General features: G+C 46.9%; 1 protein-coding gene across 3 annotated transcripts in view; it reads left to right on the forward strand.

Moving 5' to 3' along the window:
• ALPK2 (alpha kinase 2) overlaps positions 1 to 12,829 on the forward strand; it is a 211,522-nt gene that overhangs the window by 177,958 nt on the left and 20,735 nt on the right. For all 3 annotated transcript variants that reach the window (XM_037805891.1, XM_037805890.1, XM_037805892.1), the window contains one exon: positions 6,015 to 6,063. In XM_037805891.1, coding sequence (XP_037661819.1) covers positions 6,015 to 6,063 — 49 coding nt within the window. The remainder of the gene's footprint in view (positions 1 to 6,014; positions 6,064 to 12,829) is intronic.

The raw sequence follows: 12,829 nt of genomic DNA on the forward strand, positions 1-12,829 counted from the left end.
GCAGACCTTGTCCAGCTGGTGCATCACTGGAACTGGTGTTCTGGGTCACTTTCTGGCTTTTATCTAGTATTTTTCACAGAGGTGTGTTTTTGCCCTATCTCTCCCAGCCGCCATCTTAGGTTCTCCCCTTCTATATGAATTTGATGCTTGGTTTTTTCAAATCATTTCTGCATAGAAGGCTGTTGGAATTTTCACTGGGATTGCATTCAATCTGTACATTGCCTTGGGTAGAATTGACATCTTAACAATATTTAGTCTTCCAATCCAATGTCCTTCTATTTATTTAAGTTTTCTTTGATTTTTTTTAGCAATATTTTGTAGTTTTCTATGTCTTTTATATCCTTCATTAAATTTATTCCTAGATAATTTGATTCTTTCAGTTGCTATTGTAAATGGATTTTTTTTTTCTTGATTACCTCTGGTTTGCTCATTACCAGTGTATAGAAACATCACTGATTTTTGTGTATTGACCTTGTACCTCACTGCCTTGCTGAATTAGTTTATTAGCTCAAGTCACTTTGTTGTGGATTTTTCAAGATTCTCTGTGTGTAGGATCATATCATTTGCAAACAGGAAGATTTCATTTCTTTCTTTCCTATTTGGATGCCTTTTATTTCTTTTTCTTACCTAAATGCTTGGCTAGAACTTCCAATACAACACTGAATAACTGGGGTGACAGTGGTCATCCTTGTCCTGATCCTAGGGGGAAGGCTTTCAGTCTTTCACCACTGAGTAGGGTGTTAACTGTGGGTTTTTCATATGTGCTCTTTACCATGTTTAGGATGGTTCCTTCTATTCCTACTTTTCTGAGTGTTTTTATTAGGACTGGGTGCTGAATTTTGTTAAATGCCTTTCCTGCATCAATTGAGATGATCATGTGATTTTTGTTCTTCGTTCTATTAATGTGGTGTATTACATTAATTGAATTTCTTATGTTGAACCACCCTTGCATAACTGGGATAAATCCCACTTGATTATGGTTTATAATTCCTTAATGTGCTGTTGAATTTGGTTGCTAGTATTTTGTTGAATACTTTTGCATCTATACCCATTAGACATATTGGTCTGTAATTTTCTTTTCTTGTAGTATCTTTATCTGGCTTTGGTATTAGGATAATGCTGGCCTTGTAGAATGAGTTGGAAATTGTTCTCTCCTCCATTTTTTTGGAAGAGCAGTTTTAGTGCTAATTCTTCTTGGAATGTTTGGTAGAATTCACCAGTGAAGCCATCTGGTCCTGGACTTTTCTTTGTTGGGAAGCTTTCGATTACTGATTGGTAATTTATTCTTAATAGGTGGATGAGTCTTGATTACTTATTGGTAATTTATTCTTAATAGGTGGATGTCTTTCACAGTTGCTTTAGATTTCAAGCTCACCTGGTGCCTTTACAGTGTGTTTTCAATTTATACACAGATTTTTAGGAATGCATTTGTTGTATGAAGTGGGGACATAAGTAAGGTTGCCCCAGAGACAGACCCAAGGCAAATATTCTAGTACAAATAGTTGTTCTGAGAGGGGATCCCAGGAAGCACCTAGAGGGGAGGGGTAGAAGTACTACAGGGGAAGGGAGGGCAGCCGCTGGGGCCCGTTTTAACACAGCCAGTTGCCACCGTGGGCACCTGGACCTTAAGCCTGCTGGAGAAACTCTGGGAGCCTACGTAGTGCACCCTTCTCAGAACTGTCCCACCCAAGTTGTGAGGGAGCATGGGTGTGTATACACCAACTCCCATCAGTCACCACTGAAGGCTGGTCCAGGCTGGGCAGAGCAGGCTTCCAGGGTCAGCAAAAGCTGTCAGCGAAGAGATGTTAGAGCTGGCACCTGGAGGTGTAGTCAGCAGGCCCTGAAGTGGGTAGGGTGAGGGCAATGGGCGGGGCACCGACAGCTTCTGCCACAGAGGTTTTCTTATTCCTTTTTCCTTCCAAATAATAATGCTGTTAAGAAAAATAGAAACTATAATTTTTTGCCTACTAAATGCCAAACATTGTCATATGGCTGTCATGAGGATCCCAAGTTCATTCCAAAGCCTGGTGTGAAGAGCACAATTGCCTCTGAGTATTGTTCCCTGCACCACCCCTTCCTAGCTGTGCAGCCTAGGGCAAATTACTTACATCTCTGGGCCTCAGTACTTTCTACAGAGGGTGCTTATGAGAATTAAATGAGCTAGCAGAGCATTTGTGCAGCATTGCCACATAATGGGTTCCCTGTCTTTTTTTTTTTTTTCAACTTTTTAACTTGAAGTAATCATAGACTCACAAGAAGGTACAAAAATCTTACAGAGAGGTCCCTATGCACCCTTCCCCCAGTTTCTCCCAATGGTAACATCTTACATGACTATAAGACATTATCAAAACTGGGAAACTGAAGTTGACACGAGATAATTGACCTGACTGCAGACCTTACTTGGATTTCACCAATTTCTATATGTACTCATTTTTTTAAATTCAGTTTTATTGAGATATATTCACATACCATACAATCATCCATGGTGTACAATCAACTGTTCACAGTACCATCATAAATAAAAGTAAAAAAGAACATCCAAATCATCCCCCCCATCCCACCCTATTTTTCATTTAGTTTTTGTCCCTATTTTTCTACTCATCCATCCATACACTGGATAAAGGGAGTATTATCCACAAGGTTTTCACAATCACAGTGTCACCCCTTGTAATCTACATTGTTACACAATTGTCTTCAAGAGTCAAGGCTACTGGATTGGAGTTTGATAGTTTCAGGTATTTACTTCTAGCTATTCCAACACATTAAAACCTGAAAAGGGTTTATCTGTATAGTGTGTAAGAATGTCCACCAGAGTGACCTCTCGACTCCATTTGCAATCTCTCCACCAGTGAGACTTTATTTCATTTCATTTTGCATCCTCCTTTTGGTCTAGAAGATGGTCTCAATCCCACGATGCTGGGTCCAGATTCATCCCTGGGAGTATGAACCCCATTTTACAGATGAGAAAACTGAGGCTCAGAAACAGTGATTTAATTGCCAGCTGACAGTCATCTAATAATTAAAGGGTTCCAAGACTCCAGCCCAGGTTTTCTGACTCAGAAGCCCAAGCTCTTTCCACTAAAACACAAATTAACAAATTTGCAAGGGATTTACTGCCTAAGGCTTCCAGGTGTCTCCTGATGTTAGAATGCTCCTGGGTGGGCTGCTCCTCCCCTTTCTGAGTCCTCTGAGGATCCCCTTGAAAGCCAGTGAGGAGGTACAACATTACAGTCTTGCAGACAGGGCAGATCTGCACATTTAAAGCAGCCATACCCTCTCACTCTTTGAAGAGACTTCATTGCCTCACACAAAAAACTGTCTTAGACAGCTAACGACACTATTTAGATTCTGACTGTGCAGTCGCTGATGCTCCCCCATCCTTCCTCCTTCAGAGCTCATTTTGCATTAAATACAGCTCTTCTGCTGAAAAGCATCACCCTAGGGCTTATGCATGGTAGTTTTGCTTCCAGGCGCTAGTAAACAACGGTAGTGGAATGTTACATTTCTCTGTAAATGGTCGTATGGTGTGTTGCCGCAGAGTTTCATAAGAGTGTTTATTCACTCTTTGCGGCTGTGAAAAATCTTTCTGCTGTCATTGGCATTGCAGCACAATTGGCGTTTTACAGAAACACTGGAATTAGGGTTTTTAAAAATCCAACTGACCTCAAACTCAGTCATCACCCTCTCAGATGTTTAAAAGTCACCCCTTCCCTGGTTGCATTTGCTGCAGGTTTGTGGTGGGAGAGCCAAGTCTGTGAGTGGACCCTAAGATCTGCACCCTGGAGAGACTGCTAGTGGATTTCTAAGAAGCTGTCACCCCAAAGACCCAAAACTCACATTCTTGAGAATGAACTTCTAATGTTGCCTTACCTCCTTCCTTGCATTAGAAGCAGCCTTTATATTACTCTTCTTGCTGACTCAGTTTAATGGCCACATACTTGAATTTAAATTATTATCCTTTAGAGAGTCTTAAAGACCTTGGTTGAAGAGCTGGCAAATTATTAAACCAAGAGAGAGACATTACCTTTTTAAAATTATATTCAATTTTTCTAAACTATAAGTGACATCTGGTAATGATGAGAAGCAAGGGAAGGCAGTTCCTCAATTTCAAGGATCTTTTGCCAGATGACTTTACAAAATTAGACTTATGTGCTGCTTAGAAAAGAGAACTGTGATTTTTAAAGTACAGCTTTCCATGAAACAAGGTGTCCAAAGAGGGCTTTTGCAATTTGGTGTCTTTTTTTTTTTTTCCCAAGACATAGCCTGTAATAAAAGCTACGCGAAGCATTTCTGTGTATGTTCTAGTTGTTAGCAGTTTTGAAAGAAAGAGATGAATTAGTTACCAAATGTGAAAGAGGCTTTAAAATGCTCACTGACTCCCCAAAATGCCATGTCTAATTTAGCTCACAGGTGCACTACAGAAAAGCCAGGCTCATTGCTTCTCTCTGACTAAGGGAACTGAATAGCAATATTTTCGCCATGCTCCCAGCAGACCCTGCTGAATCAGAGCCTTAACCCTTCAGCTTTCCTTCCTGGGCCTCAGAAAACAGCGCTTGTAGGGGAGGAGAACGGTTGAAGCTGAAGCCATCAGATCTCATCCTCAGGGTTGAGTTTGGGGTGGGGGGGTGTTCCTTCCTCCACGGCTGGGGCTGGCTCCCATGCTGCCCGGTTCCCCCATGGGCAGGGTCACTGCTGGCCGTAGGAAGACCAGCAACCACAGCCTGGCTCGTGGAAGGGGGAGTCAGGGGCAGGAGAGGAGGCACGGCTCAGGCCTGGCGTTGGGGGGCCCTGTGCCCTGCAATGAGTGAGGTCAAGGCAGAGGCCACAGAATTGGAGCAGGTGCCCACAGCCACCACCCTGGAGAGTGAGGAACAGAACTGCTACCTGGCTAGGCAGGCAGATTCTGGAAAGGTCTCCAGGCCACCTACAGTCTGGGCATCACACAGGGACTGCTGCCTTCTGCCAGCTCTGGGGGAGACGAAGGATGTGGTGCTGAGACTGGGGGTGAGAGGGGGTGAGAGACAGTGGCTCTCTTCTCCCCTGCAGAAAGTATGGTGACTCTTGCACTTCCGTACCCTGGAAGACAGTGGGATTTTCCGTTCTCTTTGCAACCCTTGTTCACTAGTCGCTCTCCCAACTGCTTTTGCTGAGAAGACAAATAAAAAAGACTCCTGTATGCTTCAGATTCTACAAGGGACAAATCTTTTGGCTGAACTGAGGTAGTGGTTTTTTTTTGTTTGGTTTGGTTTGGTTTTTTTTTTTGGTTTCAGCGTTGGGAGCCAACCTCACTGTGAATTAGTAGATAGAGGTTAGGGGGCATGTCAAAGGATCAGACCTTGGGTTACATATGTCACTGTTCCCAAGCTACTGGTTAAAAGTCAATGTATAACGCAGGAGTATTTCCTTGGGTCTAAGCCCAAACCAGAAAACCTTCAATCTGGATCTCAAACTGTTTATGGAAACAGGAAATCACATGTCTGGAGTTTGGCTTCAAGGGAACAAAATGGTGTCTTGAACTTTTTCACGGTTGGCCCACACCTACTCTCCCCTCCACCACTGTAAGGGTTGACACTTTCAGTGAGGAATGGGGACCAGACCTAAGCCCAAATCAGAGCATTTCTGGGGAGAGGGCTCATGGGACGTGTGCCAGGCCTCAGCTTCACGCACAGAGCAGCTCACCCTCCAAGCAGACGCCTGGGGCCTGGTAGGCCGCCGCCTCGCTTCCCGGAGCCCCAGAGGGCTGGGGGCTGAGTGGGTCAGTGGCCCCACCAGAAGGCCCCCAGGAGGCCCGCCTTCCCCATGATCATCCCATAAAGGTGCATGCACGTCTGAAGAGCTGTCGATCCTCTACTGAAAGAGGCATATGGTGGTGGAAACAAGGGTCAAATTGCGGGTTTCTGCAGGAAGGGAAACGGTGGTGGAGCAATTCCTTTCCTTCCCCGTGAATAGATTGCTGGTACTTTCTGAGTTGCCACGAGTGACAGAAACTCCGCCTTTGCTTTCTCTTTCTATAGGTGTAGGAATGAAGTTAACTGACGTTGGCATAGCAACACAGGCTAAAGGGTAAGTACAAAAAAAAAAGAGAAAAATCACCGTGTCTCATTTAACATGGAGCATCCAATGCCCTGCTGGGCAAACGCTGCTGAGGCAGACGTGGGCAAAGCAGGCTCCTTGTCCTGACTGTGGATGACAAACGTTCTCAGGGAATTCAATTCTCTTTTCTAACATAAAATATTTATGGATTTTGTTCTCCCAGGGAAACATTTGTTTCCTAACTTTGAAACCAACAAGAACCCTGCAGACACATTTTAAGATTAATTACTAACAGGAGTGCCATGGGAAAAAAAAAATCTCAGAATTATTGGGATTTCTTTGAACTATAAATATTCCATTTTCCTACCTTTCCTAACATTTATTATCTTCCCTTTGTAAAGCTTTTTAAGAATATTTCCTTTTTCCAATTGAATACAATGAATTCAATTTGCCTTTTTTGTTTTTAAGTAGTCTCCCCATCCCACCCCCAACTTTTTCCAAAAAAAGTACTTTAAGTGGCTCCCAGCCTTCTGTGATGGCAAGTACAGGAGCAAGTGGCGGTTGAAGAGCTGGGATTAGTTATTCTGCTGTTGACAGTTTTGTTCTCCTAATTTAGCGGAGGGCGATGCTTGCTCGGTGTGAGGCAGGCCTGTACTGAGCTAAGGTAGAGTTTTAGTGGTGCCTCTTTTTAACAGCCTGTCCCTTCCCACTGCTTTACCCGACTGCCACAGTGGAGATCACAATCAATTTGTGGGTTTTGATGAAAGTTAAGTTCTGTGTTGTCGCTATCTCTGCCTTCGCCACTACTGCTGTTCCCAAGCGCTCAGAAGGAGGAAGAGGGACAGGTGGTCTTTGGAAGGATGACTTACTCTCCTGTGGCTGGGACTATTTATCTGGATCAGTAAAGCATTAATGAACATGCTAATTTTCAGCTTTAATGAAGGATGGATAAAAGTAGAGGGATTTGAAAAAGTGGAAAGAGGACTGCTCTTTCTTTTAACCTCCAGATCAATAAGCCTGATTCATGAAGTTCTCACTGATGGCACAAAGCTCCTGGTTTGGTTTTAGAACCCAGATGCATGGATTTTTTCCCCTGATGTGGTCCCTTCCAAAAACATGCTCGGTGATAGTGAAGTCCTGTGTTGGAGCTGTCCCTGCTTTTCCAGTGCTCACCAGAGCCCTGTCATTTGTGACAGGGACTTTGGGGACTCCTTTGCCTTATGAAGAGACTGTATCAGCAGGGATAAGATGTCGTTTGGAGAACAGGGCTTTGGAAGGGAGACTGGGCTTCAAATGTTGGCCCCTCCGCTTACTTCTGCTTCTCCGGGAGGTACCTTGCTTCTTGGCATCAAAGGATGAGGGGGGTGCCATACATCCCAGTTTGCCTGGGACAGTACCATTTGATGCCAGCTGTCCTGGCACCCCATTTAGTTTAGCAGTTCAATTATACAATGCTCCTAGTCTTGAAGGCCTCTGGACTCCAGAAGAATTTCCAGAGTGGAATCTTCCTTTACAGACTCCAAGGTCCCCTGCAGACCACTGCCAATTCAGGCATCAGCCAGGCCTGGTTTGAATCCTGGCTTTTGGTCCTACCAGCCCTGGGACTGTGGGCAGGTGACATTAAGTTCTCGAAGACACTTATCTACAGAATGGGGGTCCAAGGGGCTGTCATGAGTTGTCTACCAGGTAATCCCTGTCTAGTCATGCAGCTTGCTCCCCCACCCCACCCCACCCCACCCTGGGCTTCATCCTCACACCAGAGTTGGCAAATTTCATGCTGTATTTAGAATAACTTCCTACCAGAAAAAACAATAACAACCCAAAAACCTTACCAAGAAGTTTCAAATATCAAAAGAGGCTTAACAGTGTGATTATAAGACATCTTTTAGGAGTATGTCAACAGCTTCCAGGCGACCATGTGAGACTTTAAATGCCACATTTTTCTCCTAATTTAAAAAGAAATCCAATCTCTTGTTTTGTTCTCAGCTTTAATGTGACTTATCTGGCCTGGGGCAGCTGCCCAAGACCCATTAGAAAGGCTGATGGCTGGAGCCCAGTGTAAAATGTTGTCTATAAAGTGTTGGTTATTTACTGCCTTCCTACCCAAGGAGAGGTCAGGGAGGAGGAGATGGGAGAGAAAAGAATTCTGAAGTGTTTCAGAGCTTTAGAAGGGATATTAGATCATCTTGCCCATTTTTTAAAAAACACTTTTCCTATTAAGCCACAATTTTTTAAAAAATTATTTTTAAAAGAAACATTTCTTAGAAACCCAGTATGAAAAAGTGATGATGGGGAGGTTCTCCAACCTGAGGGTGAGGGGTTGGGAGGCCTTGGTAGAGGCTCCTTGGAACCCCTCTGCTCTGGGTGGGCAGCCTCCTCACAGCCTCCTCACCGCAGGGCCAGGAAAGGGACAAGTCTGGAGTCCAGATTCGATTGAAGACACTCTAGGGAAAGCCAAAGCTGGGAAATGGAGCTAAAACAAAGGAGAGGGACTTGGAAAGACTTCAAATTCAGAGGCACGCAATAGCCCAAATGTGCATCAACAGATGAACGAATAAACAAATTGTAGTATATACCTGTAGTGGAATATTACTCAGCCAAAAAAAAGGAAGGAAGTACTGACACATGGTACATCATGGACAGAGTTCAGAAACATGGTGCTAAGTAAAAGAAGCGAGACCCCAAAGGTGGTCACAGACTATGATCCCACTGATGTGAAATGTCCAGAATAGGTAAATCCATAGAAACAGAAACAGATGGTGGTTGCCAGGATCTTAGGGGAGGGAGGAATTGGGAGTAGCTACTTAATGGGCCTGGAGTTTCCTTTGGGGGTGATGGAAATGTTTTGGAACTAGATAGAGGTGATGGTTGCACAACATTTTGAATGTACTAAATGCCACTGAATTTAAAATGGTTCATTTTATGTTATGTGAATTTCACCTCAATAGGTCTTTTGTTTTGTTCTGTATTTAAATTCAAAGGCAGCTTGCAGACCAGAAGAGAAAAGCCCAGGTGGGAGCCAAATGAGCAGGGGGAAGGAAAAAGGAAAGGGAGTGCTCAGAGTGCAGAGGGGCTTCCTGAGAGAGCAGGAGAGAAGGGTGATAAAGGATTTGTTAAGCACATTTTATTTCTTCTTTGCAGGCACCCATGCATGCGCTTAGCTCATTCATGCATGACCCACGTCCCTTAGAGCGACCGTGGGGCGTGAGTGAGACTGAGGCAGTGCAGGGATCCCACATACTTCAATAATATTAATAATAATAGCTACTCTGTATTGTTGACAGCAGAAATAAGAAATCTCCCAAATGTAAGTGTTCAATGTCTTTTGGGGGGAAAGGAACCATCGTGTCATTTAAAGAAACTGTCCCCTTGTCTCAATCTGAGCCATTTTTTTTTGGCTGCTGACACCCCCATAAATGCCTGTTCTCTTGTAATGAGGTTGAAGGGTGTGATCCTATTTTGAGAGTAAACAGTTATGTCTAGGCTCACACAAGAACATAGAGAACCGTCACGACTTAGTTTACCTGCTAGCACAGGCCTGAAAACAGAAATATGTAATAAGTCTCCTGGGAGCCAGCATCTGAATACATCTGGAACGTATCACCTGTACCCCAGTGCCTTTAAACCTCTGGTACTGTTGAATACAGAAATTTCAGGTTTCAAAGTATGGCAAATAGGATTGTGTTGAAATCCAATAATTCACTTTCTCAGTAGACCCAGGTAGAGCTCATTGAAAGAGACAAAGCAAAATGCCTAATTCTGTACAGGAGATTTTGAAATGTAACCAAACCTATCCCGGACCAGTTTCAAAAGCAGCGTGTTCGGGGGAGCGGTGCTGACCCAGTGTGGTTTTGTGGGCGCTGCGAGCGCACCCCCTCCCGCAAGCTGCCCTCTCTCGGGATGGGGTGGCGAGATTGCAATTCAGCCACCAGAGGGCACCAGAAGTCGATGCCTGTCTCCCTCCAAAAAAGCCAATTTCATGGCGCTGGATTGAAAAAAGACAAAGAAAAGTACCCCGAGCAGGTCTCTTCCCAGGTGGTAAGCATTGGACCCAAACCGATTGATACGAGTAGCCCTCAGTGTGGCCACTGGCCAGCAAATTGCCTCCCTACCCTTGGAAGAGAGAACCCCTGGGCTTCAGGCAGCCAAAGCCGGGAGGCCCTGGACAGCATCACGGTGACTCGTTCCCAGAGGAGGGGCGCCGAGGGGTGACGAGGACCAGACAGGAAGGCAGACGTGATTCAGTTGCCTTAAGAAGGCAGCCCCTGCAGGCATCTGTGCAGCTCAGGTCCTCAAGACATGGAAGCTGCAAGAGACTAAAACAGATTCCACTTTCAACCAAGCTGAGTTCCAGAACAAAGGCTCTGCCGTGAATGCCAAGTGCAGCCCAGCACAGAGCCCCCACGTGCCCACCAGCAGACAGAATGGTAACTGCCCCCCGAGGCTTGTCTGGGTCACAAGGCCAAGACTACCACCAGTCCTGTAGGGAAAGGCCCAAAACAAGCTGTAGACCAAAGAAATGGATTCTAATCCAAGACTACCACTGGTCCTGCAGGGAAAGACCAAAACAAACTGTAGACCAAAGAAATGGATTCTAATCCAAGACTACTACTGGTCCTGCAGGGAAAGGACCAACACAAACTGTAGACCAAACAAATGGATTCTAATCCAAGACTACCACCAGTCCTGCAGGGAAAGGTCCAAAACAAACCATAGACAAATGAAATGGATTCTAACTTTCAATGAACACAGCCCTGGAATAGGCCTGTGTGTGTGTGCATATGTGCACACGTGTGTGTTGTGACTCTGGGCAGACTATTCAAAGTGACACACGAATCTGCCAAGAGGGGAGGAAACAATGGGATGTTGAACAGAACTTCCTGACATCTTCTGAGTGCTTCTTGCTGCAGGCGGTGGCACCGGGGAACACCAAGCCTTCTCGTTACCTCCCCAATGCCAGGCTTCCGGGGACCAGCCTCACAGCTGGGGGACCTGAGAAAGGCACTTTAACACCCCACTATCTATTTCCCCAGACCACCGCTGTGCCTGTAACTGCCACACTGGCCCCTCCCTGGAGGGCTGCCTGCACTGGATTTTAATCTGATGAAGCCATTATGTCATGCGGCTCAGCCCATTGTTGGTTCATCTGGCGGGTCTTGGCCATCAAGGAGGTCTGGAGGCCCCAGAGAAGAAAATGCACTGCTTTCACAATCTTGGCAGGGCTGGTGCTACTAGCAATGTTCTTAGCGAGTGTTCAGAGACTTCTGGGTCCAAAACAGTCATGCAGGACACACCCCCTCCCCCCTCCGTGCAGTGGGGAGGGCACAGCTGCCTCCCGGCCCCTGCCCCAGGCTTCCAAAGGACAGTGGTGTGGAAGTGGCTGGAGCTGGGACCACATGGTTCCTCCCACTCCCCAACCCTCCTCCCCGGTTATCCCCCTGCCCAGCCCCTTCCCAGGACCCGAGCAGCTCACACCAGCCTCAGCTCCTGCCCAGCTTCAAGCGATAAGTGGAAACAGAAAGAACTTCTTGAGCTTAGATGGTGGACTCGAGGTCGCCCTGGCAGACAGCAAGGAGGAGGCAGAAAGATGCATGAGAGCGGGGAGGCCAGGAGGCTCCGGGGTCCCAGACAGCATGAAGGGGACGGGCCCACGTGAGGCCAGATTTGCCCAGAGAAAGCCATCAGGGGTTTCTGGAAGGCGGCAGCAGGACACAGCGGTGGGGGCTGGTTACTGCTACGGAGCCATGAATCCGAGGCTGTCATCAGAATACAAGAACAATCCAGAAGGTGGCTAGAAAGAGCAGGAAGCGTGTGTGCGTGTGTTTGTGTGTGTGTGTGTGTCTGTCTGTCTACAGGGAGCTTCTGTGCCTGTTTGAAGGCAGAAGGGAGGGAGCCTATGGAGAGGCGAAGAACGAGGGACCAGCCTGGAGCGGGGTCCCGTGGGTGTGGACCCCCGAGGATTTCCGAGGTTGTCTGGGAAGGAAGGCCCTGCAGCCAGCGCAGTCCAATACGAAACACCGGAAACCGTGGCCCCGCCTCCACTCACCTCATCATGCCCCGTGCACTGGACGGGTGCTCTTCTGGGGGTGAACCCACACGCAGCCCCACACTTCACGGGAGCCGACGCTCTCCCCCCACACCTCGGCTGTGCGCCCTGCGGCCCTGAGGCGCTCTCCCTCTGCAGGGCCTCCCAGCTCTGGGGCTCTCAGGTGGCCTACTCAGTGGTGTCTCCTCTCCCACACCCCCTCCTCTGCTCTTGTCGCCCCCAACTTCAGTTTCAGCCGCAGACGTTAAGGAGAGGACTGTCTGCTTCCTGCAAATCCCTGGGACAAGGTTCCTGTGGGCTCAAGATGGAGCCATGTTAGACGGCTCTTTTCCCCCAGCTCCCAGGGGCCCCTCTCTGCTCACTCTCACACCACAGAAACCCCCCTTTTTCTGGCACCTTCAGAGGCAGGGAGAGCAGGGACCTTGTAAGTGGGCAAGGAGTCCAGAATGCCCTTGCTTGGAGAAGTGGGGAGAGGAATTTGCCGGACTTGGGGGCAAGGTGCTTTTGCCCTATTCTCCCTCCTCTCCTGTAAAAGGATACTTTTTTGCTCTGCTTTTACAGGCCTGGGTGGCTCTCAGGGAAGAAAGTGCCATGGCTTGGTTTCCATGGAGGCAGCTGGCGCTGTTGCTTAAACTGAGGCCTCAGGAGGGCTAGATAGGTGGGCGATAAGGTGAGAGTGCAGGCGGGGGCTCAGTCATAGTGGGGTCGTTTCCTGGGGCTGCCCTGAGGAACTACCACAAGCCTGGTGGC

This window comes from Choloepus didactylus, chromosome 16, assembly GCF_015220235.1.
Source record: "Choloepus didactylus isolate mChoDid1 chromosome 16, mChoDid1.pri, whole genome shotgun sequence".
Taxonomy (NCBI): Eukaryota; Metazoa; Chordata; class Mammalia; order Pilosa; family Megalonychidae; genus Choloepus; species Choloepus didactylus.